Source organism: Biomphalaria glabrata, chromosome 3 (assembly GCF_947242115.1).
Source record: "Biomphalaria glabrata chromosome 3, xgBioGlab47.1, whole genome shotgun sequence".
Classification (NCBI taxonomy): domain Eukaryota; kingdom Metazoa; phylum Mollusca; class Gastropoda; family Planorbidae; genus Biomphalaria; species Biomphalaria glabrata.
The window spans coordinates 1,313,953-1,339,658 of record NC_074713.1 but is presented as its reverse complement, the minus strand read 5'-3'; the positions used below and the strand labels follow the sequence as shown (position 1 = coordinate 1,339,658).

Below are 25,706 nucleotides of genomic sequence, written 5' to 3'. Positions count from 1 at the left end.
CTCATTACTAGGTTATACCAGGCTAACACTTTCTCATTATTGTAGAATAATATGATATTAATATTACATAATAATATTATATTTCCTTCAGTTTTCTTGGCTTTTATGACTAATCAACGTTAATAGTTGTTATGTCCTTGGAGGAGATTTATTTTGCAAACAGTTCTTAAAATGACTTATCTAGTGCCATAAATTGCTAGCATTTTTTTTTTCTAGTCTTGATGATGGGCACCTCTTAAATCCAGAGTCTTTAATTTTTTAAAAATGTTCATAGTTACTGGTGAACAAAAAGATTTGAACTATAATAGCTATATAGACGGTCTAGAGCCCCAACACCGTGGCCACCTCAGTAAAAAAATTAATTAACATTTATCATGTAGGTGTCGTTTCATGGGTGATAGGTTTTTGTTTTGTTTCTTTGTGGTGATGTGATATAGACAAAAACTTCAATCTATTTATCTTGTGTTGTGATATTGACAGTCAAAAATATTCTTCTACTTATTTGTCCTATTTGATCGCATCATATTGTGCTGGAGACGTTAGTTCTGATAGAGGACAATGTCATTTCATGCTAGTTTTAGCAACCCTCCTTCTTCTTTTTTGATGTTGTATGACTTTATTATGCTGCTGTCACATAAAGAACTATTGAAATCGCTCTTGCAAATCTACTTCTTTAGAAATATTAATCCACCTACATAAAAAAGCTGATCCTGTTCTTGTGCTGTGACATCAAGATCTGCGACTTCACTATCATCTATCTTTAAAGCGCTTGAGCTAGATATAACAGCGACCTATGGTCAACTGAAAACATCGTGCTTGTTAAAATGTATAAAAACATCTTGAAACCAAGTTGAAGTGTGTGTCAGTCGTAATCTGTGCGGGGTCAAATTATCTTCATAGCCAAAAAGATGACTTACCAAAGTCAACAAAGATCTTCATCATTTCTCCTCCAACTGATAATTAAACACTGATGTTTCTTTATTTGAGGTCATGTTAAGAATGTGATTCATATGTCATTTTGTTGGCTACTAGAGTTGGTATTTTCTGATGTGATCATTATGATCTTCTAATAAGATCTACTATAGACTGTTGTGATTTTAAAGCAGAAAAAAAAACAGTCAATAGGAAAGTCTCACAGACATTAACGAGTTAGTATTTTGTTGACCAATTGAGAGATTTTGTTATTTGTTATAGTCTTTGGCTATAATTGTGTTATTTCTTATATTCTTCAACCACTTCCTAAGCTAAGGTTCATTCTAAGGAGCATTTATTTTTTTACTTTAGTATATCAAATCAGGGGTGGTGCCTGAGGGGTAAAGCACTTAGCTTACAAACTGAGGGCTAGAAAGGTCTCAGGTTCAAATCCTAGTATAGACTGGGATTCTGAATTTTTTTTTAGGGTGCCCCTGAGTCTACCCAATTTAATGAAGGAAAAGTTAAGCCAGTTGGTCGTTGTGCAGTCAACATGACATCCTGATGTAGCATGGGTCACAGAAACGGATGACCTTTACATCATCTTACCCATAGGTCTGAGAGGGGTACTTTATTTTTACATTTGTTTTTAATGCAGTATTATTTTTTTAAGTCTATATGAGTTCACATTTTAAGTTGTTGTTTTTTTAAATCAAAAAGTAATCCTGTAACATCAGCAGACGTCAAAGTTTTTTTTTTGGCTAGTGTTGACTGTAATTCTTGTTTCCATTCTACAATTATTAGAGCTCTGAGAAATTCCAAGTTATATGTCATTCAGATTGAAATCATTCACTAAGAATGACTCAGAGGAATTGTTTTCTTTGACAAATTAATTTCACTACTTTTACTTACTGTATGTTTGTAAATCCTGGATCTGATTGTATACATGCCACTGACCAGATTATTCTTAAGTTGGCCTAAACTACAATGTACAATAAGTGCTTTCAGTACAAGCACTTTGTTTTAGTAGCATTACCCTTGCTACTACCAGTTTGCTTAGTACTACCAGTGCATTCAGTAGAACCAGTGCACTTTGCTAATGTACAGTGTTCTGAATGTTACTCCTTTTGTTCTATTAGTATTTTATGATTTTAAATTGCTTTCTACTATTACAAAGAAACCCAAAGTCCTATACAATGGATTGTGTCCTTTGAAGAGTTGACAACCCCAAATTTTTTTTTTCCAAACTTGAGTTTGAGTTTAGGCACATTGGCACAATTTAGGCCATGTCGTGCCCGTAATCCTTTAAGGATCACTCTCCCTTTATATAACAAGGGCTAAATTCCAAACTTGATCCGACATATTTGATGTAGACATTAAAGCAGTGTTTCCCAAACTTTTTTCCTTAATTCTTTCTCTCCTAACTGACGATACCAACGTTGATTCCACCAGAATGTGGTAAATAATTACGGAGAGAAAGAGTTAATGGAACACTTCATCCATTCTAAGTATTTAGCAAAACACTTTGCTTATTTTTTTAGAGAGATTAATTCATGTGGTGGCTTCTAGTGAATTATTCCAGTAGTCCAATGAACCCCTTTTCAAGCCTCACAAAAAAAAAAAAAACAACACTAGGGTTCCACAGAACACAGTTTGGGAAACACTACATTAAAGAAATATTAATAATATCCCTCTTTTGTTTTTTTACATTGCAAAGAGAATGGACTTATTTCTTACGACTGAAGAGCTAACAGAAAACAGGGTTAAGAAAGTTCTTAAACTATGTATAGTTTTGATAAAAATGCCACAAATGTTTTTTTTTACTGTTTGTCTGTCACATATAGATCTCAAAAACAAAAAAGTGCTCTTGAAAATCTGATTTGATCACGCTTGAAATAAATCCACAGTCCACATAACATTTATAGTTCGTCACTAGCATTTTTTGTGTGCATATTTATGCACATACTTATAAACAATTTTTAGAACATGATGTAAATGGCAGTTTTTGTAACAGTCTTTATTTATTCAATCTATGATAATAATGTTACATTGTTTTATTCAAGGTCACTGTTGTTCATTCTAATTCACCTTCATCTATCCATTAGTCTGTTGGGGCACCACACAAGATCTGTTGACTGTCTTTCTCCATTTCTCTCAAGCAATTAGGTGTAATGTAAAGTGTAAATATGCCTAACCACAAGTTCTCTTACACTTTTAGAAAGTACAAAATAGACAAACAAGTTGCAGGTATAACAGAAAGCATTGGAGTTCCTTTTCCTTGATTCAGTCTCTTCAGCTACTAATTCAGCCCCACTTTCTGGATGACATCCAGTGTAAGGGAGTCAGTGTCACTTAGAGCTGCATGTCAGCAGTCATCTTCCAATGATCTGATGCTTTCACATTGTGTACAGTTCATGTTTTGAAATCATTTTATTCTCTGACAACTATGCAATTATTATTTTTTTTTTTGCTGCTTTTACGTTTCATATGTTCCTTCACAATTCAAGATTATTACATCCTGGCACTAACTCCCACAGGACAGCTGGAGGTTCGAACCCAGGACCATCAAGATGAGTCGAGCGCATAAAACATGACCAGTTGGCCTTCCCTTACTAACGTGCTTGTCTAGTAATCTTGATATTCATGATAGACTCTGCAGTTCCTAGTACTGTCCAGGTATATTGATAAAACAGTATTTGTTAAAAGTCTGCCTTTCATCTAGTGTAGAGTTAAGTCAATTATGAAGTGAATGCATTGTACCCCAAAATCAAAATGTGAAGATCAAATGTTGGATCCTCACTTCTGTTATGTTTCCTAGAATGCAATATATATATATAAATCATTCCTAGTTAGCTATTGGATTGCACAGTTTAAAGTAGGGCGTTTGTTACAATACTGTACCCAATAAAAGAGTGTACATACCATTTCATAGTGTTGGTGTCAGTTTATGTCAAATACCATTTCATAGGGTTGGTGTCAGTTTATGTCAAATACCATTTCATAGTGTTGGTGTCAGTTTATGTCAAATACCATTTCATAGTGTTGGTGTCAGTTTATGTCAAATACCATTTCTTAGTGTTGGTGTCAGTTTATGTTTAACTTGTGTTTAGGTCAACATGTTTCTGTCAGACTATTACAGATAGATCAGAGTATATGTCACTTATAATGTAAAAAAGTGGGGGTTGCAGTGGCTGTATGATTAAGTGCTTGGCTTCTGAAATTGGGGTCCTTGGTTCAAATCTCAGTGAAGACTGGAATTTGAATTTTGGGATTTTTAGGGTGTTATCCTGAGTCTACCCAACTCTAATGGGTACCTGACTTTAGTTGAAGAAAGTAAAGGTTGTTGGGCGTTGTGCTGGCCACACGACACCCTTCTCGTTAACCGTTGGCCAAAGAAACAAAATCACCTTAACATCATCTGCCCTTTAAATTGAAAGGAGGGAACTTTTTTAAAATTTTTTTGTAATATAAAGAAGTAGATTTAACCCTACCACTTAAACTACATTAAAATATTGGTACTGATATCTCATTAGCAACCCATAAAACAAGATACAAGAAATCCACCTTTTAAAACCCTTTAAAATACTTGTGTTTACATTGAATCATAGAGAAGTACGGTATACACTGAAAGGTTTTATTTTGATATTCTTTATGTGTAAAACAAAACAGAACACTTGGAGTTAAAAGATATTCAAATGTTTATAAACGCAAGACAATTGATAACAATTCACTTTAAAACTGAAGTAACTAGACACACAGCATCAACATTGTACAGTACAAACTAAATGATGAACATTGATTGTAATGTATTCACACTGTTGCAATCCAATGAGTTTCAACTGTCCAAAGTGGTGTAGGCAATACGCCAGAACTAGGTCACACTGTGCTTGCCATGTGTCAGCATTAGGTCAAGATGAGCTGGCTACATGTCAGCATTAGGTCAAGATGAGCTGGCTACATGTCAGCATTAGGTCAAGATGACCTGGCTACATGTCAGCACTGGTCAAGATGACCTGGCTACATGTCAGCACTAGGTCAAGATGACCTGGCTACATGCCAGCACTAGGTCAAGATGACCTGGCTACATGTCAGCACTAGGTCAACATACGCTAGGCAATGCCAGGAAGCACTAGACTTACGTGTATATGTCTTAGTTCTAACAATGCCTGACTTTTGGACAGAAACACTAAGATACCACATGCTTTGATAATCTGAACGCAAATAAAAGTTTGTTTTTTTTTTTGTTTGATTCAAGTAGTCTCTTTAATTCCTAGGATTGTCTAACACAAAATTATGTGAATAGCCCTAGTAATGATGAAATTTTAAGACTGAATGCATATAATAAATATAAAAAAAAAACAATGCAGCCTACTGTCGGATATTACTTTTTAAATGGCTTAAGTGAAGAAAAAAAAAAAAAGTTTTAATGAGTTTTAAGATGACATGGAAATAAGGTTTGTCTTCTCTTGGGATTACATGATCAACATTCTAAGACACTAAAACATGAACACTGTCTATACTGCATGGTTGGATTTATTGTGCAAGTGCTGCACATCATATTGAAAGAAAAAAAGTACCAAAGTTGGCAGGTAATGTACAAACAAAGAAAAAATATAGTTGGCAGGTAATGTACAAACAAAGAAAAAAAAAATAGAAAGTGTAGTTGGCAGGTAATGTACACAACATTTCCAGTAACGTTACTGAGCTAGTACTTCACACTTATCACTGACCTAGATCAGAACATGAACATGTCAAAAAAAAAAAACCAAGCTATATCACAATGTCCCAGTTGAACACTGGGCAACATGCAGGTTAGAATAATACCATATACACTAAATACATCAGAGTAGCAGACACAGATATATTCACATCAGCTTAAGTGTGTAGAAACTTTGTAATACAATTGGGCAGAACAAGATTTTTTTTTTCAATTTCATTTTTTCTAGAAACCAAAGCACATCATGGACAAAGATGGTCGACCAAGACATCCATTATGCTGAATTGATGAACACTGGACAAGTTAAGTTCTTCAATTTAGTCGAGACATGGGTGCCAAAACTTTTTTTTTTGGCATATAAATATGCATTACTATACATTTCCAACAGGCAAAAAAAAAAAAAATTGTCGTCCATTGATGAACTGAGACTCAGAAGACTCAAAGGACAATGGGCTGGATATGGCCTTTGGACATCATGGAACTTACTTAATGATGAAGAATCCCAGAGAAACGCTCAGCCATGAATGGGTAATAATTGTCTAGAGGGAAAGGACTTACACATGTTATGCTTGACCGACGTCCAGTTTACTTTGGCTAAAGCTCTTTCCAGTTTACAATCTTTCATGTCAGAACCAGAATAGATACAAACGTCAATCAAAGTTTGTAATGAGTTCACCAATTAACCAGTAAGTTGGAGATGTTTTGTTGGTTTTAAAAGTTTCCATTTTGTTCCTTTAGTTATAAAGATTATATGCCAACCCAAACCTTCTACAAGACATCAGGAATGGAAGTGGGCAGCGTTCTAATACAGGACCATTATGACAACAACCAAACGCATCTATCCCTAACTTTCTGTCCAACCCTACAAACTACATCCGTCTATTCACCCCAACTAACAGGACAGCTTAGAATTCAAAATGTGTAGGATTTCCTGGCAGTTAAATAAAAACTTGTGTTAAAATAACATAGAAAAACAAAAAACTTCAAATATTGAGCTGCAGAAGAGAATACAATGCAAGAAGAAAAAAAGTCAAAACAAATCTTGTATAAAAATAACAACTAGCAGAGAGCCTTATTTAGATATGAAACAAGTTTAGATAGGGCCACTAGAACAAAGCAGCTTTGTAGCCACTGTGCTTTTCTTTCAAACTGACTTCTGATCATAATGGAGCATCAAAATTTGATCTTATATAAAATTCAGACGTTACTTCCTACGCATGTCCCCAGGTCAGTCTAGCCAAGCATGTTAATCAATGACCTTAATTCTGCCAAGTCATGGGTTTCCCTGGCGGACTCAGGCAAGTAACTTCAATGACTTTAGTCAAAATTTCTAATTCAAGACCTGTGTACTTTACAAGAAAACAAAGTCTGATCTGTACTTTCATTATAAAGTTGTATCCATACAGGCAATAGTGTACAATCTATATTGCCTATTATACGTAAAGCAAATCTAACATGTCATACTCCTATAAAAACAATGTCCAATCTTAACTCCTGCTACAAAATTCCAGACAATTCCCACTCTCAAATTAGCATTCAATACTCTTTAAATATTTTTCACATCTGTATCTGTAGGCCCATGTTGAGTCACTGGCATCAGGGCGTCCCTCAAAGGAATGATCTCTTAGGAGATCTGACCCACCTGAGACTAGGATTAGTCGTTTCCCTTTTTAGTGATACAGAAGAAGAAAGAAAAACAAGGAAATCTTATTGAAAAAATTACTGTAACTATACTGAGGTGAATAAGAATTATGATGCTTCTTGGGGACAAGCTGCTTAGCTACAACCACAAACAGTGTATCCAACAAAAACATTTTATTGTAGTGTCAAACTTTTTTGTGAGATTTATGTTTGTTAGGTTTACTATTTTTAAAATGTCAGCTCGATCACGAGGTGCCTCAGCTGTAGTGTGTGCACCTGTCAACGAGAATAACTGGGTTTAAGTCCTATTCGGACAACCTTAACAGACAATTTGTCATGCAGAAAGAACTAAGTCACCTTATCCGTAGATGGCAGTTCAATCAATAAATTTAAAAAAAACTGAGATCTTAGACACAAGTTTAACCCAACATAGAAAAATGAAGGTCAAAAAAAAATAAAAAATTTAATTTAAAAGAAAAAAAAAATACAAGAAAAAAGACACCAAAAACTTACTAGTTTACAAATGACTTAACAAAGCGGACCATTTATTGTGAGTTGTCAACAGCCATACATGTAAACAATGAGATCTATACACTGAGACTACACAAGGCTCATCATGATAGAAAGCAACCACAAATATATTATGTTAAAAAAAAACCCAGATGCCATTATATATATGCACTATCACCATTTTCGACGGGATTCTCTCTTGACTTTCTGCGTGGTGTCTTATTACTGAAATGGCTATTGGACACAAAATAAAATCATGACACAATACTTGCGTGCTATTTCACATTGTTTGCGACACTCTGGTTTGTTGATGTTTCACCAAGTTTAACAAAACAAATTATTCTACCTTTTGATAGAATCAGCTTATATAGATGACCAATACTATCTCAGCCTACCATCAGGTCTTCCATCTCAAAGCAGTTCTCTCAGTAGAAATGATATCCGATGCATTGTGTCTCTTCCATGTTATTTGGATGAATATTTTAAATACAGAGTGGAAACTCACTGGAACATACGGCCATAAATATACAATAACGTATGCAGTGTCTATGGATATATGTAAGCCTTCCGTTGCAGACAACACAAGATCGATTAATCCCCTTCACCTTGGAGTTCCTCTGGATCATAAGATGGAAGTTTAATAGTGCAGTAGCCCACTCCGGTGAGACTGCGAGGAAGAGCCCCTACTGTTTCCCAGATTCCTGAAAACACATCGTACTTGCTAACAAGTTTCTGTCCTGTCTTTGTCTGCACATTGTAGCCACCTAGAACGTAGATGTTGTCTCGATACACAACACAAGACGCTTCTTTATGAGAAATTGATAGCGGGGCCACAATTGTCCACTGGTCAGTAGCCGGATCATAACACTCTGATTGCATAACCGGCTGAGCCTGCTGGTTCACGTTCAGGTTGCAGCCACCAAACACAAACAGTTTATCGTGGCAAGCACACATGACATGCCAGCCTCGGGGAGTCAGCATCGGGGCCATGTCCTCCCAAGCATTGGCCAGGGGATCATAGCGCTGCATGTCAGGGGTGAAGTGGTTGCCAGAATAACCACCAGATATAAAGATGTGGTTGCCGTAAGTGGCACCAGCATGGGCGTGGTAAGACATGGGCATGGAGGAAATCAGCTCCCACGTGTTCTCAGCAGGATCGTAGCATTCGGCGGTGGCCAAACTGCCATCTTTGAACTTACCACCCACTGAATAAATTTTATTGTTCAATGCTCCGGCAAAAAAATAAGCTCTCTTATTTAGCATGGGGCACACCTGGAACCAGGTGTCAAACCTTGAGTCATACCGAAGAACAGAGTTGACAGCAGATTCTCCATGGGCACATTGCGTAGTGCAACCACCAAGAACATAGAGAAAATTATTGTACACCAACACTTGCATGTGACTTAGTGCGCTAGGTAGCGTAGCTATTTCCTGCCTGTTAAGCAGACTGCTTGAGGTAATTTTGGAGTCAAAGACCAGGAGCTCATCGTGAAGACATGGATTGGGATGAATTTCACGTCCACCAACGCTTACCAATCTTTCCACATAAGATCGCAGGCGGGTGGATGTTGTGTTCAGTAAAGGTTGAGAATGGGGGACCACATGGTAATTGAGAGCTGTCAACACCATTTGCCGAAGCTCTGGGTTCGACATCATCAGATCAACCCTCTGAACCTGATGGACTAGATCAGCGGGATTGATGAGAGGAAAGCGGATCAATTTCATCAGAGTAGGCGCATGGCACAACCTTTTGGGGTCCATCCTTAACCACTCCCACGTAATATGAAAAATGTCCATTTCTCGAAAGCAAAGCTTATCACTGTTCAAGCAACTGACCATCTGATCATAGGTCAGCAAGTTTAGAGTATTTTCTTTGGCGATCTGCATTAAATTCCTGGCGATAAAAACGTCGATCTGTTTCAGTGCGTTCTGCATGCTGTACAGCTTGGCCGTGTTAATAAAGTCATAGAAATTTGTGGTGTTCATCCCGCTCAGGAAGTTCCTCTCGCAGAACTCAATCACGGGCGTGACCTGCAAGTGTGTGGCGGCGGCAATCACATCAAAGATGTCGTCACCTTCCAGGGTGGTCGTGGAGGTGTAGACGACCTCAATCACCTTCTCCAACCCTTTGGCTGTAATCCCTTTCAGTTCTATTTCTTTCTGATTGCACTCCCGCATACCACTAGTGAACATGGAAAGGAAATAGTCTGAACAGGAGACCAGGATGACTCGATGACAGTTGAATCTGGTACCTAAAATACACAGTAGTACAAATTAGGAGTAGCTAGGAGAAATAGATATATAAAACAAAGTCAAAAGCAAGCAATTTATAGCAACCAAGGCTATTCATCTGAATGTGACAGTGGTCAGTAAGAAATAGAGAGGTATATAACAATATAAGTAATTGAGACTATACAAACTTGGAAGCTGTCTTTGAGATGGGGGGAGAAGATTGCACATAATTTAAGATCTGCTCAACAACAATGATAAAAAAAAAATAATCTATTAGTTATTACCAGTAACTTGACAGCTTAAAAGCTAGCTCGATGGTACTCAAATGAATGTTAGTTATACAAGTTATACAACAACTTTCTAAAGGAAAGTATAATATGCAAAGGAAAGGAGCTTCATTTATTTTATTTTTATAGTTTTGGTTTTATTTTTTTTATTTTTTTTTTATTTTTGAAATTAAAATTTCTTTTCCAAAAATTATAAGTATACAACTATTTTCTTTGCTTTTATTGTATTTTCAAAGACAACTCAGTATTTAAGTTTAATATCTATGAGAGTTGCCGAGCAAGATGTAACAAAGTGCTTCTGCAATAAATAAAATATAAAACTTATGTCATACAAACCTTCAGCAATGAGAGTAACATCACACAATATGCCATCCTGTTTGAGTTTATTTAACCCCTGAAGAACTTTCATCCCGTGCTCAGGTCGTTCTTCCATTCTGAAAACATCATTAGTTGACCCACTAGACATCTCCCCTCCTTCAGCCATAATTGAGGTTACTCTGCGTTTCTTAGTTTGTAATTTAATGACAAGTCTACTAGGCATCTAACATTTCTGAAATACAAGGTTCAAAATCTGTATATATATATATATATATATATATATGTGAAATTAGTACCAGTATTAATCTGAATCTATTTGTTAATGAGCTTTGAAACAGGTTATTCATTTGATACAGTTTTATTTTGTATATTCTGTATATTAAAGCGATTCCAAGATATCAAATTAAAGTTATTATTATTATTTCTTTTATATAGCGCTACTTTCATGCTTATAGCATGCTCAGAGCGCTTTTGGTCCAATCTCATTTGTGGACCAGTTTGGGGGGGGGGGGGGGGGGGGGGTTATCTCAGTAAACACAACTCTGCCCGAGTCGGGTGTCGAACCTCGAGCCCCCTTCTAGGTAGCCAAGCCAAGCCAAGTTCATGCACACCTGGCATCTCAACCACGCTTCTATATTTAGACCTAGAGAAATATCTACAGAATCCCCGGCACACCTTGAGACATTGACACCTCACCTAGATCATCCTGTCACATATTAATCACCTCAAGATACCAACTTTTAACAATATATTTGACATGGATGCATCATTCATTGTTTCAGCACTTAGCTTTACATAAACTCAGTATGTAAATTACAGTTTGATTATATATTTGCAGGCCAGTTATTATTTTAATCTCTTAGTTCTTGATAAACCAGTATGTTACTACACACTAAGTTCCAAACTGAAATTAGAAATGTGACTGGCTAGCCATGTGGTATGCGCTTACGACTGTCACACCTTAATAATCCTAAATCAAACTCTAGATCTACCTCTGTTTTCTCCTATTCCATGCTGTCATACAGTAGCAGGCAGTAGCAGTAGTAGGATGCAGTTATTTTTATTCGACTTTCTAAAGGAATCTTTACCTTACATGTAAATCTTAATTTTTTTCATTAGGCTTTTAAGAAGAAAAGTCACAATCTCAACCCATCACCAGCTAGAATATAAATATATTATAGTTTATTAAAACTGTCTAGGCTTTGCACAAAGAATTTTACAAATATTTAATTTCTAAAGGTCTACATGTCATGATTATCACTATTACCAGTATGACTAATTATGAATCTATATCTGTAAATACATTTAGATGTAACTAAATAAGTAAGCTTTGAAATTTTGTTTTTAGCTTAGGCAAACGTCACTTCTCTCAACAATACTGAAAGGGAAACTAGATTTAATCAATCGTATCGCTTCATTCTTACAGTAGCTGTTAGGCTTAGTGACGGCCTAGTTCAGAGCTATGGTACAGTTATATATAGATAGATCTAAAAGCATTAGGATAACCAACTAGTGAAAAAAAGTAACATTTTCTTCTTAGCCCCTCCCTGTCCCGAAAAGTAAATCGATTGTGTGTCTGACTGATTCTAACAAACTGGTTAGTGTAAGGCTAGTCGAGACTATGTGTAGTCGGTCATGACAAGACAACCAAGCGATAGTGTTTGTTGTGTGTTGAATGGTCAAGCAAGAAAATACACATTGCCGTAGTTAGTCAAGCATGTAAATCTACTTTTAACGCACATTTTTTTCTTTGCTTACAATAATAACAATATCTAGATCTAACTGCATAGACGAAGATATATATTTAATATATTATATATATCTTTTACGAGAATGTTATCTTTACTGTATGGTTTTCAGTTAATTTTTTACAGTAACTGAGTAAGTTAATGGATTAAATTAATAGGTTTGTGTGACATCACATAAAAACCAAGTCTGACCATTTGGATGTGCAGGAAAATTACGTCAGAAAAACATCAATTACTAACTTATTGCAAATTTAAAGAAAAGAATAACATCTAATAGTCATTATCTTATCTTCTTATCTTATATAATACAGACGTTACTTCAAAAAAGAAGATGATTACGTCCTACGCGTCATGCATTTAGTCATGCATATTAACCAATGACTTAAATTCTGCCAAGTCACTGGTTTTCCTGGCTAGCTCAGGCAACCCATTCCATGCTCTGATAGCACTAGGGAAGAAGGAGTATTTGTACAAATTTGTCCTAGCATATGGGATGAGGAATGTGCCTTTATCTTTGTGTCTTTCAGAGTATTTTATTAAATTTTGTTTTTGTATTTGAAGATTATGGTTCAGTGTTTTATGTATTATTGCTACTTTACTTTTGAGCCTTCTGTCCTGAAGGCTTTCTAAATTTAGTGATTTTACTAAAGGTGTTACTCTAGTCAAATGTGAATATTCGTTTGTTATGAATCGCACTGCTCTATTTTGTGTCTGTTCTAGTTTCTTAATGTTTTCTTGAGTTGAGGGGTCCCAAACAGAGGATGCATATTCTATTATTGGCCTAACCAAGGTTAAATAACATTTTAGTTTTATGTTCTTATTTGATTTATAGAAATTTCTTTTAATAAATCCTAATGCTTTGTTTGATTTTTTTGTAGTTTCATCAATATGTGGATTCCATGACAGTTTTTCATTTATTATAACACCTAGGTATTTTGCGTTTTTAGTCTGTGTTACTGGTTTGCCATGAATAAGATAAGTGGAATTAATTTGTTTTAGTTTTTTTGTTACTCTTAACAACTGACATTTTTCTGGGTGGAAAGACATGCTCCAATTTGATTCCCATTTCTGTAATTCATCTAATTCTCTTTGTAAAATATCTGTGTCTTGTGTTGTTTTTATTGTTCTATATATTATGCAATCGTCTGCAAATAATCTGACTTTTGTTCCTGAAGTAATGCAATTTGGTAAATCATTTATGTAAATTAAAAATAGTAGTGGACCCAAGACTGTTCCTTGAGGTACACCTGAGTTTACTGTTATCGGTGTTGATTTAGAGCCATTTATTATTACAGTTTGTTCTCTCCCTATCAGAAAGTCTTTAATCCACTGATGCAGTGGACCATTAATGCCGAAATATTTTAATTTTTTAAGCAAACTATGGTGGTGAACTTTGTCAAAAGCCTTAGAAAAATCTAGTAAGATAGCATCTATTTGTTCACTATTATCTAAACCTTTTGAAAAATCATCAATTAGTCCTATTAGTTGTGTTTCACATGATCTATATTTCCTAAAGCCATGTTGGTATGGTGTGAGGACATTATGTTTGTCTAAGTGGTTTATGATGTTGCTACATATTATGTGTTCTAGGATTTTACATGTGATGCTGGTAAGTGATACTGGTCTGTAGTTTCCTGGGTCAGATTTTTCTCCTTTTTTAAATAGGGGGGTGACATTAGCTTCTTTCCAGTCCTTTGGTACTCTGCCCTGGTTAAGTGAAGCCTGAAAGAGTATTTTGAACACTGGGGCTAGCTCATTACTTAGTTCTTTGAGTAATCTAGCTGGAATACCATCAGGTCCAGAAGCTTTATTTGGTTTGGTGTTGGCTAATAGTTTTTGAATTCCATTTTCTTGTACTACTATATCTTCTATGTTGTCTACTTGGTTCAAATTCAGTAATATGTCTTTGTCTCCTGGGGCTGAGAATGCTGATGCAAAGTATTTGTTTAGAATGTTTGCTTTAGTTTCATTATCATTATGTATTATGTTATGTTCATCTTTTAATGGCGCTACGCCTGTTGTTTCCATTTTTTTAGACTTAATGTATGACCATAGGTTTTTGTTGTTGTCTTTAGATATTACATTGTTTATGTATTCACTCTGCAGCTGTCTGCTTACTTTTTGGGTTAAGTGTTTAATTTTCATATACTTTTTGTAAACTCTTTCTGCATTAGTTTCTTTAAATTTTCTATATAGGTTTTCCTTCTGTTTACAAAGCTTCTTTAGTCTATTATTAAACCAGCATTTATTTATTTTGTTTGATGTGTATTTAGTTGGTATTTGATTTTCTATAATGCTTTTAAGATGGTTTTTAATGAAATTCCAGAGGTCATCGACTGGTTGGTTAATGTCTTTTTCTAATAAGAATGTTTGTTGAAAGTTTAATGCAGCTTGGTGTAGTTGTGTTAGGTTACATTTATTCCAGAGTAAGATTTTTCTTTTGGGTTTTATATTGGCTACTGCTTTTATCTGACTGTGTATTTTTATTATCTCATGGTCTGATAGACCAGGGATAATATCATAATCAACTACTAATCCAGGTCTGTTGGTTAAGAAGAGATCTAATGTGTTGTTTAATCTAGTTGGCTTTTTAATGATTTGATCTAAACTTAGGTTGTGTAAAGTTTCTATAAAAAGCTCATTTATGTCCTTAAGGTTTTGGTGTTTATCTATGGTTAGTGTTTTCCAATTTATATCAGGTAGGTTGAAATCACCCATAATCCAAAAAACTGCATTTTTATTTGTCTCTTTAAGTGTCGTAATCTGATTAGATAGTTCCTGCATGTATTCTAAACTAGAATTTGGTGGTCTGTAAATGCTGCCTATTATTAGGGATGTTGAGGTGGTATTAATTTTACAAAATGTTGATTCTATATTTTTTGAGTTAGGTAAGGTAATTTCTTCTGCTATAAGAGTGTTTTTTATTGCTAAAAGAACTCCTCCATGACTATCAGCCCTATCTTTTCTAAAAATTTCATAATTACTATTGAAAATTTCGGCATTATAAATTTCAGGATGTAGCCAAGTTTCTGTGCCTGCAATTATGTCTGGTTTCTCACATTCTAATAAAATTTCTAAATCTGCTGTTTTGTTCCTAATGCTTTGAAAATTTATTATTAAGGTTTTAAGGTATTTTGGTGTTACTTCTTTAGTAGGTTTGTTTAGTGAGGCTGTTGTATTAATTTTAGTAGATTTAGGTTTAACAGGAGTGGATCTGGCTAGTGGTTGGTGAGTTTGGTTTGGGATGGTGTTTAGGATGTTGTATGGGTTAGAAGTGTCTGCATCAAAGGAATCAAACAGTCCTGATGTAAACTGAGGTAACCCACACGGTACACAGTGCCATGATGCATCTTTGTTGCCTAAGGCATAATACACAGGTGTATTCATATGGAGACATGATGCATGGTACCATTCATCGCAGGTGTCACATTGAATGGCTTTCTGTTTCATGGTGCATACTTTTTTGCAGATGTTGCATCTATCTTTAGATCTAGGCCCTGGATTTGACTCTACATCTCCTGCTATTAATATTAACAGTGATAGGTATTTATTTCTGCTGTGTCTGATTGAGAACTTCCATTTGTGATGGGTAATCTTCTTTAGTGTTATGGATGTGTATGTTAGGTTATTTTTTAAGTTGCTTTGATCTAAAGTGTGATGATTGATTATGACTGTTGTTTCTTTTTTAAGTTTAGTGTTGACTAAGGTAGATCTGGTTCTGTGTTCAGCTAGTATGTATTTAGTAATTATTAGGATAAATAGCCAGAGCAATTTCATGATGACTGTTGTTGATTTTAGTTTTTAAAGGGGTCTAGTCTAAATCTAGTTTAAGGTTTACAATGCCTAATTTATGTCTAAATCTAAATTGAAAGCTAATTTACAATGACAAATCAAATGAAATCTGTAAATCTAAACACATATCAAAAATTGTCAAAACCATAGGAATTTCCCTTTAATAAAGTTTCATTTTTAGTAATTTTACGCTAGCTAATGATAATCTAGTAAAGTCTAGTGGCAGTCTAAATTGACCTAAATTAGGCTAAATTCTGCTAATAGAAGTCACTGGTTTTCCTGGCTAGTTCAGGTAACCCCCCATTCCATGCTCTAATACTAATAGTGTAATAGTACTAGGCGAATAGGGAAGGAGCATTTGTACAAATTTGTCCTAGCATATGGAAGGAGGAATGTGCCTTTTACTTTATCTTTGTTTCTTTCTGAGTATTTTATTGGATTTTGTTTCTGTATTTGAATATTATTAAATCATTGTCAGTCAATTCAGTGTTTTATCATTTATGAATTTATGTATTCAATAATTGCAACTTTACTTTTGAGTAGTAAAGAATACTCAATCTAGATTTCTATCTATATCCTCATCACTTATTACTAGAATCTAGAGATGAACTCTAGACTAGATCTAGTTCAGTAGACTCGGCTACAGACTACACAGTCAAACAAAAGTGAAAAGACTGAAATTGAAAAGACAGTCTCAGTCTGCTGAGTAGTTCAAATGAGGGACAGCCGACAGGGATGAGGGCTAGAGATGATTCATACATTTATTAAAAAGGGGACTTGCTTTTCTTTAACAAATTATAAAAAGCTTACTTGCTATAGTTGATTAAAAAGTTGAAAAACATTCGCTTTGTTCTACAAATAAGGGTTTTGAAATTAGAAATGAAACACAAACTGAAAGAGTGACAAACGAAGGAAGTAAACACCGGAAGTACACATGCAACTTTTGGTGAACATGCGCACAGTTATGATGAATAAAAAACATTCGGGGATTTTAAACAGGTTCAAAAAATTTTATTCGCAAATTAAAAGTGTGAATTATACCAAAGTTATACCAAAACCAAAACAAAAAACTCTCTTTCTCTTATATAGTAAGAGAAATGCGATTGTCAGTGATGGTACCAATGATTGTGCCTGGAGTAAGGAACTTAATTAAAGCAAGTGTAACAAAGTCGTAGCCTATCTACCTGGAAACCCTTAAGACATAAAAATCAACTTCCATAGAGACAGGTTGGTGAAAGACTTTTTTTTTTATTAGCCTTGTATCATAAGAGACTAAGTCTGAATATTAATAACAAACACAAAATCTTCCGCCAGTAGATCATATATATATCCGCCAGTAGATCATATATATATATATATATATATATATATATATATATATATATATATATATATATATATATATATATATATATATATATATATATATATATATGCCACAAAAAAGGTTTCAAGTATGCCTCTAAACTAGTGCCATTTGAGAATGGAATGGGTAGCCTGAATCAGTCCGGAAAACCAAAGACTTAGTAGACTTTTAAGTCATTGATTATAACGTGCATGTCTAGATTTACACATGAAATGCGTAGGACGTAATTATCTTCTTTATTCAAGTAACGCCTGTATAAGATAAGATAGAGATGGGAATCGAGCCCATTTTATAAAGTTCTAGTCCAGTTCGGTTATGCAAAATTTAATATTTGGGTTTGGTTCGGTTTCATAATGAATAGGCCTATATAGTTTGGGTTCGGCTCGGTTTCATTATGAATATGCCTATATATTATAGTTTGGGTTCGGTTCGGTTTCATAATGAATAAGCCTATAATATAGTTTGGGTTGGTTTTGGTCAGATCTAAAGTTTGGGTTTTAGGATAAATTTGGTTCAATTTTATGACATTTGAAAAATTGCAAAACCAGGTAGCCTAGGCCTAATATTATATAATTATAAATGTTCAATTCAATTTATTATTTAAAGTAGGCCTACTTGAAACGTTCTATAAATAATGATAAAACATTCAAATTACACATTGCTACAAAGTAGGGGCCTACACAATTTGAAACTGTAAGGCTCTTGAAACTCTAGGGCCGCAAAATCGAACAAGAGCTCCTTGTCACCGGCCTGATAGAACGGAGCTGTATTCTGTCAGGAGGAGGGCCTTGCAAGTGTATAAATTACTCTAGACTGTCAACTGTCGTTACCAGTGACTTGGTCGCTACGGACTGAAAACATAATCGTTTCCTCTTACGACTGCTTCTACCCGGGCGCCATTATGAGGCAGGTTAGTTTGTCCGGGTATCAGGGCCGGCCTAAGCAGTCACATATATATAGGACCTCCAATTGGCTGTGGGGCGGGGGGGGGGGGCTCACAAAGGACTAAAAAAAATAGAGAGGCGAAATTGCGAAACTTGGATCAGATCTCAAACATACTGAGCACTATGACTCAAGTTTTTACTAGTCTAACCATGGTCTAACTCTGTGAATCTCTACTACGGAAACTGCGATATATGAATTTCAGCTATTTGTCGATTTAGATATAGACCTAGGGCCCTAGCTAGACCATAGACCTAGAAGTTCGGGTTTTTCTTTTTTCTTTTTAAATTTTATTTGGGTCCACCTAATTCACTTCGCATAGGGCCTCCAATCATCCAAGGCCGGCCCTGCGAGGATCCAAGTAGGCCTACCTACATAAAACTTGGATGCAGTTCTTCTTCCTCTTCTTCGTTCTCATTGTTATGTTGGAGGTGGATGCAGTAAATGTGCTGACTATTGTGACGTGGTCGCTGAAGTAGCCGACTGTCAGTTCAACAATCAGAGTTGCATGTTGTATTCAACAAATACAACTCCCCCCCCCCCCGACTGGTCCATTAGATTGACAAAACAAAATCGACAATAGCGTTTTGAAATAGGCCTATATCTTCTTCACACATTTTAACGAAGCTTACATCAACTCATTCTGTCAGTTTGGTAAAAAGTTTGTTTCTCCCACACCTATTCTCGGATCAAGTTGAAAACTTGAAACTGTACACAGTTATTCGTTGGCATGGACAAGACGTGAATCAATGGAGGAAAAAACAACAAGTCAATTAAAAATTAACTACTGGTAATGTATTATTTTGTTTGATACCAACAAGGGAAATTAATCCTTCGGTATTCACAGATACAGCTAAACATGTGTTTCGTCCCCTTACAATTAGATAATTGAACACGTAGACCCTATTACTTCTTCCACACCCATTCTCGGATCAAATTGAAACTTTAAATAATTATTGATTGCACCTAACAAAACATGAATTAAATTATTATTATTTTTTGCCTACATTGACCGGCATCGCGCTCCCCCCCTTTCGTTGTCAAGACGTAGCATTCCCCAATTTTAGAAATGCTGGCATAAAAATTGTTATCATGGGCGTAGCCAGGATTTTTTTTAATGGGGGGGGGGAAGAGAATATAGCTCTCTTTCACACACACACGCACAGACAGACAAGCATATATACATATATATATACACAAGCCTAACTATTCTATTCATTTTTTCCACATTGTATTTTGTGAGAAGAATGCCTCTGGAGATTCTATTTCTCTCGTATGTCCACTGATCAGCGAAAACACTTCTTCATTGTAAGCGAAACAAATCCCCATATGTGCCAACTCTGTCTGGCTTAAAAAGTTTGAACGTTGTTTTTTTTTTCCCTCCGATTTCTCATTCTCTGATCAAGTTGAGACTTTGGACAATCAATAAAAAAAAAAAGTCAATTAGATAATTAATTATTGGTGATTAATAATTTTTATATGGAGATAAGGGGAATAAATGCTACTTAATGAGAGATGTGGGTGTGTGTATATATGGTATTAAGTCCCCTTATTACGTTTTGACACGTTTTTTTCTCCCACTTCCCATTCTCGTATCAATTTGAAATTTATATAATTATTCATAGTTGATACACAAATCAATGAAAAATTTAACCAATTAGTTAATCTCATAGACTTAAATTTTCAGATAATGGCAGTGATTAGCGGTTATTTCCCACAGAAAGCTTTGTTTAAAAAAAAGAATTTACTTTTGTTTGGGTTAAGGTAACCCGATTTATAAAAGCTAATCAGCTTTTTTTTTTCGTAGGTCTTTGTGCTCGAGAATAGGTTCTTTTTGGAGTTAATGAAAGGACAGTAGAAACCTATATCTTGACAACTATGGCCTCGGAGGTATGTGGATGTGCTGATAGCCCCATCAACGGGATTCCCGGCACCCGTTTTTTTCTCCCGTATTTAGAGCATCAGAATGCATTTTCTGAGGTGTAAGTAGCGCATGATACTGATATTCCTCTAAAATAACGTGCAGGTCAAATATCAAATCTGCTGTTCACAGCTTTTTATTAATTAATAATAGGAAAACATATCAATGTCTGAAATATTTTATTTCAACTGTACCCCCTACTGGCCACGCCCATGCAATTTTTGGTGACAGCCTTAGTTTCACTGACGCTATTGCTTGCATTCTCGTAGATTTAATTTATTAATGGAACCCAGCGACTGATAGAAAAACAGACCAGTGTGTACAGTATTACCTGGGGGAAGGGGAGATATTTTATTTCGGAAGGGTGGATTTGAACTCAAAACCAACTCCACTCCCCTGGATATACACCCATGGTCTGTAATATTTTTTATTTATTCAATCCGAAAAAAAAAATGTCAAGACATACTGACAGCTTTTTTTTTTCCCCTGATGTGTAGGCCTGGCCTATATATGATGAGTGGTTACTTGTATTTGTCACGTACGTCACAGCTGAATATTGATGCAGATGTAGCTGGTCAGTATTCTCTTTATAGACCTTATATTGATTAGCAACACATACAACTTTGGAAATCTAAGATTAGTTTAGTTTCAAACGCCCTGGCAAGAATATTGGACAGTTAACTCTTTAAGTAGGCAATCTTATAAGTTACTCATGTTCCTTCAGAGAAGACAATGATAGTCTACTACGCGTATATATTTGCCCTAGCATATATAATAAGAAATGAGCCTATATGAATGTGTGTGTCTTTCTAAGTAGGCCTACTTTAATAGGTCAGCTTATATCAACTCACTCTTGTCTGTTTGCCTGTCTGTATGGTAAAAAGTTTTAATATGTTTTTCTCCCATTTCCCATTCTCAGATCAAGTTAAAATTTTGCACAATTATCCATTGAATCCTAAAATAATAATAATAAACAAATTAACAATATGAAAATACTCTATTAGATCTTATTATATCTGTTTTGGTGTTAATTGCTATTTCTTTATTTAATAACACTTTTTAATTAACATAAGACACATTTTCTTTGCCATATCTTTAAAATACCATTGGAACCATTTTTGGGGTGGCTCATTAAGCTATAGCGAATGTTGTCTAACGGCAAATCCAGCTTTGCTTGACGTGTTTTAATTTTAAATTTACATAAATGATTTAACAAATTGCATTAGTTCAGGAACAAAAGTCAGATTATTTGCAGACGATTGCATAATATATAGAACAATAAAAACAACACAAGACACAGATATTTTACAAAGAGAATTAGATGAATTACAGAAATGGGAATCAAATTGGAGCATGTCTTTCCACCCAGAAAAAATGTCAGTTGTTAAGAGTAACAAAAAAACTAAAACAAATTAATTCCACTTATCCTATTCATGGCAAACCAGTAACACAGACTAAAAACGCAAAATACCTAGGTGTTATAATAAATGAAAAACTGTCATGGAATCCACATATTGATGACACTATTAAAAAATCAAACAAAGCATTAGGATTTATTAAAAGAAATTTCTATAAATCAAGAGCTCAAGATGACAGTTGATTTTCTTATTCTTTTAATCAAGACTATAACAAATACAAAATAGAGCAGTGAGTTTTATAACAAACGAATATAAACATTTGATTAGAGTAACACCATAAGTAAAATCACTAAACTTAGAGACATTTCAGGACAAAAGAATTAGAAGTAAAGTAGCAATTAGGGCCTACACATAACCATAATTTAGAAATAAAAAACATCTAATAAATAGGTCTACTCAGAAAGACACAAAGAAAGAGGAACATTTCTTATTCCATATGCTAGGACAAATACGTACAACTGCTCCTTCTTCCACAGGGGCTGCCTGAATCAGCCACATAATTATGACTTAGCAGAGTTTACGTCACTGATTAACATGCATGACTCGAATAGATTTTCGTTGTCATTAGCATTATTAGGGACACTATGGATTTATTTGAGTTCAGTCAAACTAACGCTAACGCTGTATTCCTGAACCCTGGCCCGCTGGTAACTTGTAACTTGCTTCGCTTCTGCCCACAAGTCAAATAACGTTGGTCGACAATGAGGTATTACAGACATTAAATTTTGTTACATGCTTAACTCTTTCTCTCCGTAATTATTTACCACATTCAGGTGGAATCAACGCTGGTATCGTCAGTTAGGAGAAAAAGAGTTAATAGTAGTAAAGCTATCCTTGTATTCAGGGGCTTGTGGGTTGTGTTTTTTTTTTCTTTTTTTCATGAACGAAACGTCAACTAAACTGTACGCAGGGGCGAATCGACCGTTAAGATGCAAAATAAAGCGGCAAATATAGGCCTAGGTCTATAGGCTATTTATAAATTTTGTCAGACTCCTCTCGTAAAAACGGTCTGAAAGGCTGAAATAGTGTTAAATAATTTGTTTTTATTTATTATCATTTGAAATGATCTCGTTTATTTGATCAATATTCAAATATACATTCATAACTTCATACCAAGTGCACAAAGACATTTTACCTTGTTACACTGATTGACACTGACATAGATAAAGTGAATGGTCTACTCTTAAAATTGCTTTTAATTAACGGTAATCTCGATTCAATACAGATACTAGCAGTACAGACCAGCCACGCCCTTTGATTTTCCCCCCCAGGCTTTTTATTGTTTATTGTGGCTGGAACACCCACGCATCTAATTTCTCCGACATAGACTTTTGATTTGATTTGGACAGACCCGCTTCATAATGCGCCCCCAACACATTCACGCACTCATATTTTGGGTCCGTTAATACTAGCATAACTTTTACACCTCCCGCCCGCCAACAACAATTAAAAACTAGTTCTTCTTACACTTTAGGACTTTTCTTTGGCTTCTCGGTTCAATCTATATGTATTATATTTCGACTGCACCACACGATACAACCAGTTTAAAGAACTTGACAACTCAGGGCTCCAAAAGTAACGTAACACTGCCAATACTGTACAAGTGGCAACAACGTAACAATGGATGTACAAAAACTTTGCCGCAATTCAGTAACATTGTATCAGACCACTGGCTCTCCGCCTCTTCCCGGACGTGTACTCGATTCTCTGTTCCGTACTGACGTCACACCGTGGTGGTTCTTGATTCTGACTTCGACTCGTACTTGTGAAATTGCGAGGTAACGTGAAGTGACTTGACACCTTCGCTCTTATATAGGGTCCCTATATAGGCCTTCTAGAACCCGGTGGAATGTCGCTTCTGGTTGATCACATGACTACATTCGACGTGATTTGGCTGCGTAGTTTTCACAACAGATCCTTCCCGAACTGTCATGTACTGTCACTCGTCGCGGCTGGCCGTAGCTTTTCGCGACGGATGACCGTTCGTCTAACGCTGGCCAGGGGCGATTTGCGTCGGCTAAAAACATACACAGCACTACCCCAATATGTGTCACCACCAGGTTTATAACATTATCTTATTTTTATTTCCAAATACGAGAGAGGGACGGAAAAATAGAAAATGAAAATAACAGAACTCTACTGTCTAATATAAGAGGGCATATTATAGGTCTAGTTAACCTACAACGTAGATGATAAACTTGTACAATTAACAACCTTGTTTTTTTAACTAATACGGTTCAGCCACATATGAGTTGCCAATTAGGCCACCTTAGAAAAAATTATCAGTAGTCTACATATCTATAGAACTAAACAGTGACAGAAATCCTATCCTAAGTCTACAATAACAAGCGGTCCGCGAGTTATTAACTGAGTAAGCAATTTCTTTAACAAAATTTCCTTGAGAAAACGATTAGATCTACTTAAATTTTGAAGTCAATTGCAAAATGTTGACTCGATGCCTTCACACGCGTAGGCCTACATTAATCAAAACATGAACGTATACTGGAGAGAGAAAAGCTATCATAAAAACAACAGAATTATCAGTAGCCTATAATTAAATGAATTAATTATTAAATTTGATTTTCCTTCATAATCTTGACAATATAGATCTAGATATTTGTCAAAAATATCGAAATTTACCTTTTTTTTTTTCCTAAATAAAAATCTGCGACCAACTGGCATATATATTCTGAAAAATGACTGCTTAGTTGTGTTTCAAGAGCTCGGCATTATCATTCCATGCTGTCCTGCAGCTTTTTTAAAGAACGTATTATCTTCATTTCAGAAAGTTACTCTGAAAACCTACACATTTAGGCCTAAAACACACACACTATAACGACTACTCCAAAATTGCATATAGTACCACTTAAAATTTGTGTGAATTGTAAGAGCCGTTTTAGGGGATTACAGTTTTGAAAAAAAAATGGGGATAATCTAATAAAGCACTTAATTAACAGGGCTAATTTTTTTAAAGATTTATCAAATGCATTCTATATTAATTTTAATAAGGCATCGCCACTTAAGTATAATCTGAGTTAAGTAGGCCTACCATGAAGTTTGTTTCATTTTTTAAATTCACATTACTTCGACACCCCAACCAAAATGAACACAGTAGATTTTTAAACAATTAATGTAGACCTATAGTTGAAGGGTTCTGTAGCAATAATAATTATGTATAATTGCATGACGCGTAGGACGTAATCATCTTCTTTTTTGAAGTAACGTCTGTATTATATAAGATAAGATTCAATGAGTGCAGTGTTTCACTTGACCACGCAAACCCAGTTGCGACCTACTCTTCCGCATCTCGTGAAGACAAGCCGCTGCTCACCGGTTAAGTTTCTTTCCGTCTTCTGCGCCTGCCTTCAATAACAGTTTTCCTTTGTGTCTCAAATGTGTGTCCAGCAGCATTTGTGAAAGAAAAATGCGTGGTCGAAGATGAGAACATTTAATTCTCATTTCCTAGCTATGAACTCGAAGATGAATATAATATATAGAGACAGTAAAGTTATACAACTAGTGTGAACATTTCAAGGAAATATCGAGAAAAAAAATGTGTAAACTATCCATGAACTATCCTCCTCTTTTTTTTTTTTTCTTCCCAACAAAAGTGGTAAGATCATATTGCAAAGCCATATTAAGTTATAAAAACAATAAAGGAAAAGAAGATATAAGACATTCTTTCTTGGGGGGGAGTGAAACGCATTGATCTAAATCAGAAATTTCACACACAAACAAACAAAAAAGACAGTTGTGCTTTAAAAAAATCGTTACTCCATTCGGTCCCCCCCAGCCCTCCTATTATCTGAATTCGGTGCCGACAGTGTTTTATTTTTGGCTTCACGGTTTTGACAATATACACATACGCGTATCTGGCCTATTTATCAAGTCATATATATAGA

The 25,706-nt window shown here is 35.3% G+C and overlaps 1 protein-coding gene across 2 annotated transcripts; it reads right to left on the bottom strand.

The window, feature by feature from the left end:
• Positions 1–4,592: 4,592 nt before the first annotated feature.
• Positions 4,593–17,113, bottom strand: LOC106071251 (kelch-like protein 9). Of its 2 annotated transcripts, XM_013231306.2 has the most exons (4): positions 16,968–17,107; positions 11,610–11,776; positions 10,636–10,849; positions 4,593–10,032 (listed from the first exon to the last, which is right to left on the bottom strand). In XM_013231306.2, exons 3-4 carry the CDS (start codon positions 10,838–10,840, stop codon positions 8,372–8,374), a joined length of 1,866 nt encoding a protein of 621 aa, XP_013086760.1. In that variant the 5' UTR covers positions 10,841–10,849; positions 11,610–11,776; positions 16,968–17,107; the 3' UTR covers positions 4,593–8,371. The 2 variants fall into 2 exon arrangements, with proteins under 2 accessions (XP_013086760.1, XP_055878823.1); XM_056022848.1 differs by lacking the exon at positions 11,610–11,776 and having other exon boundaries at positions 16,968–17,113.
• Positions 17,114–25,706: the final 8,593 nt, after the last annotated feature.

What these genes read in the sequence shown, in the direction of transcription:
- LOC106071251 (XM_056022848.1), bottom strand. Translation starts at nt 10,840, where the DNA reads ATGCCTAGTAGACTTGTCATTAAATTACAAACTAAGAAACGCAGAGTA. An exon ending in TGTTACTCTCATTGCTGAAG is followed by an intron (nt 10,033 to 10,635) that starts GTTTGTATGACA and finishes TGTGTATTTTAG; the next exon opens with GTACCAGATTCAACTGTCAT.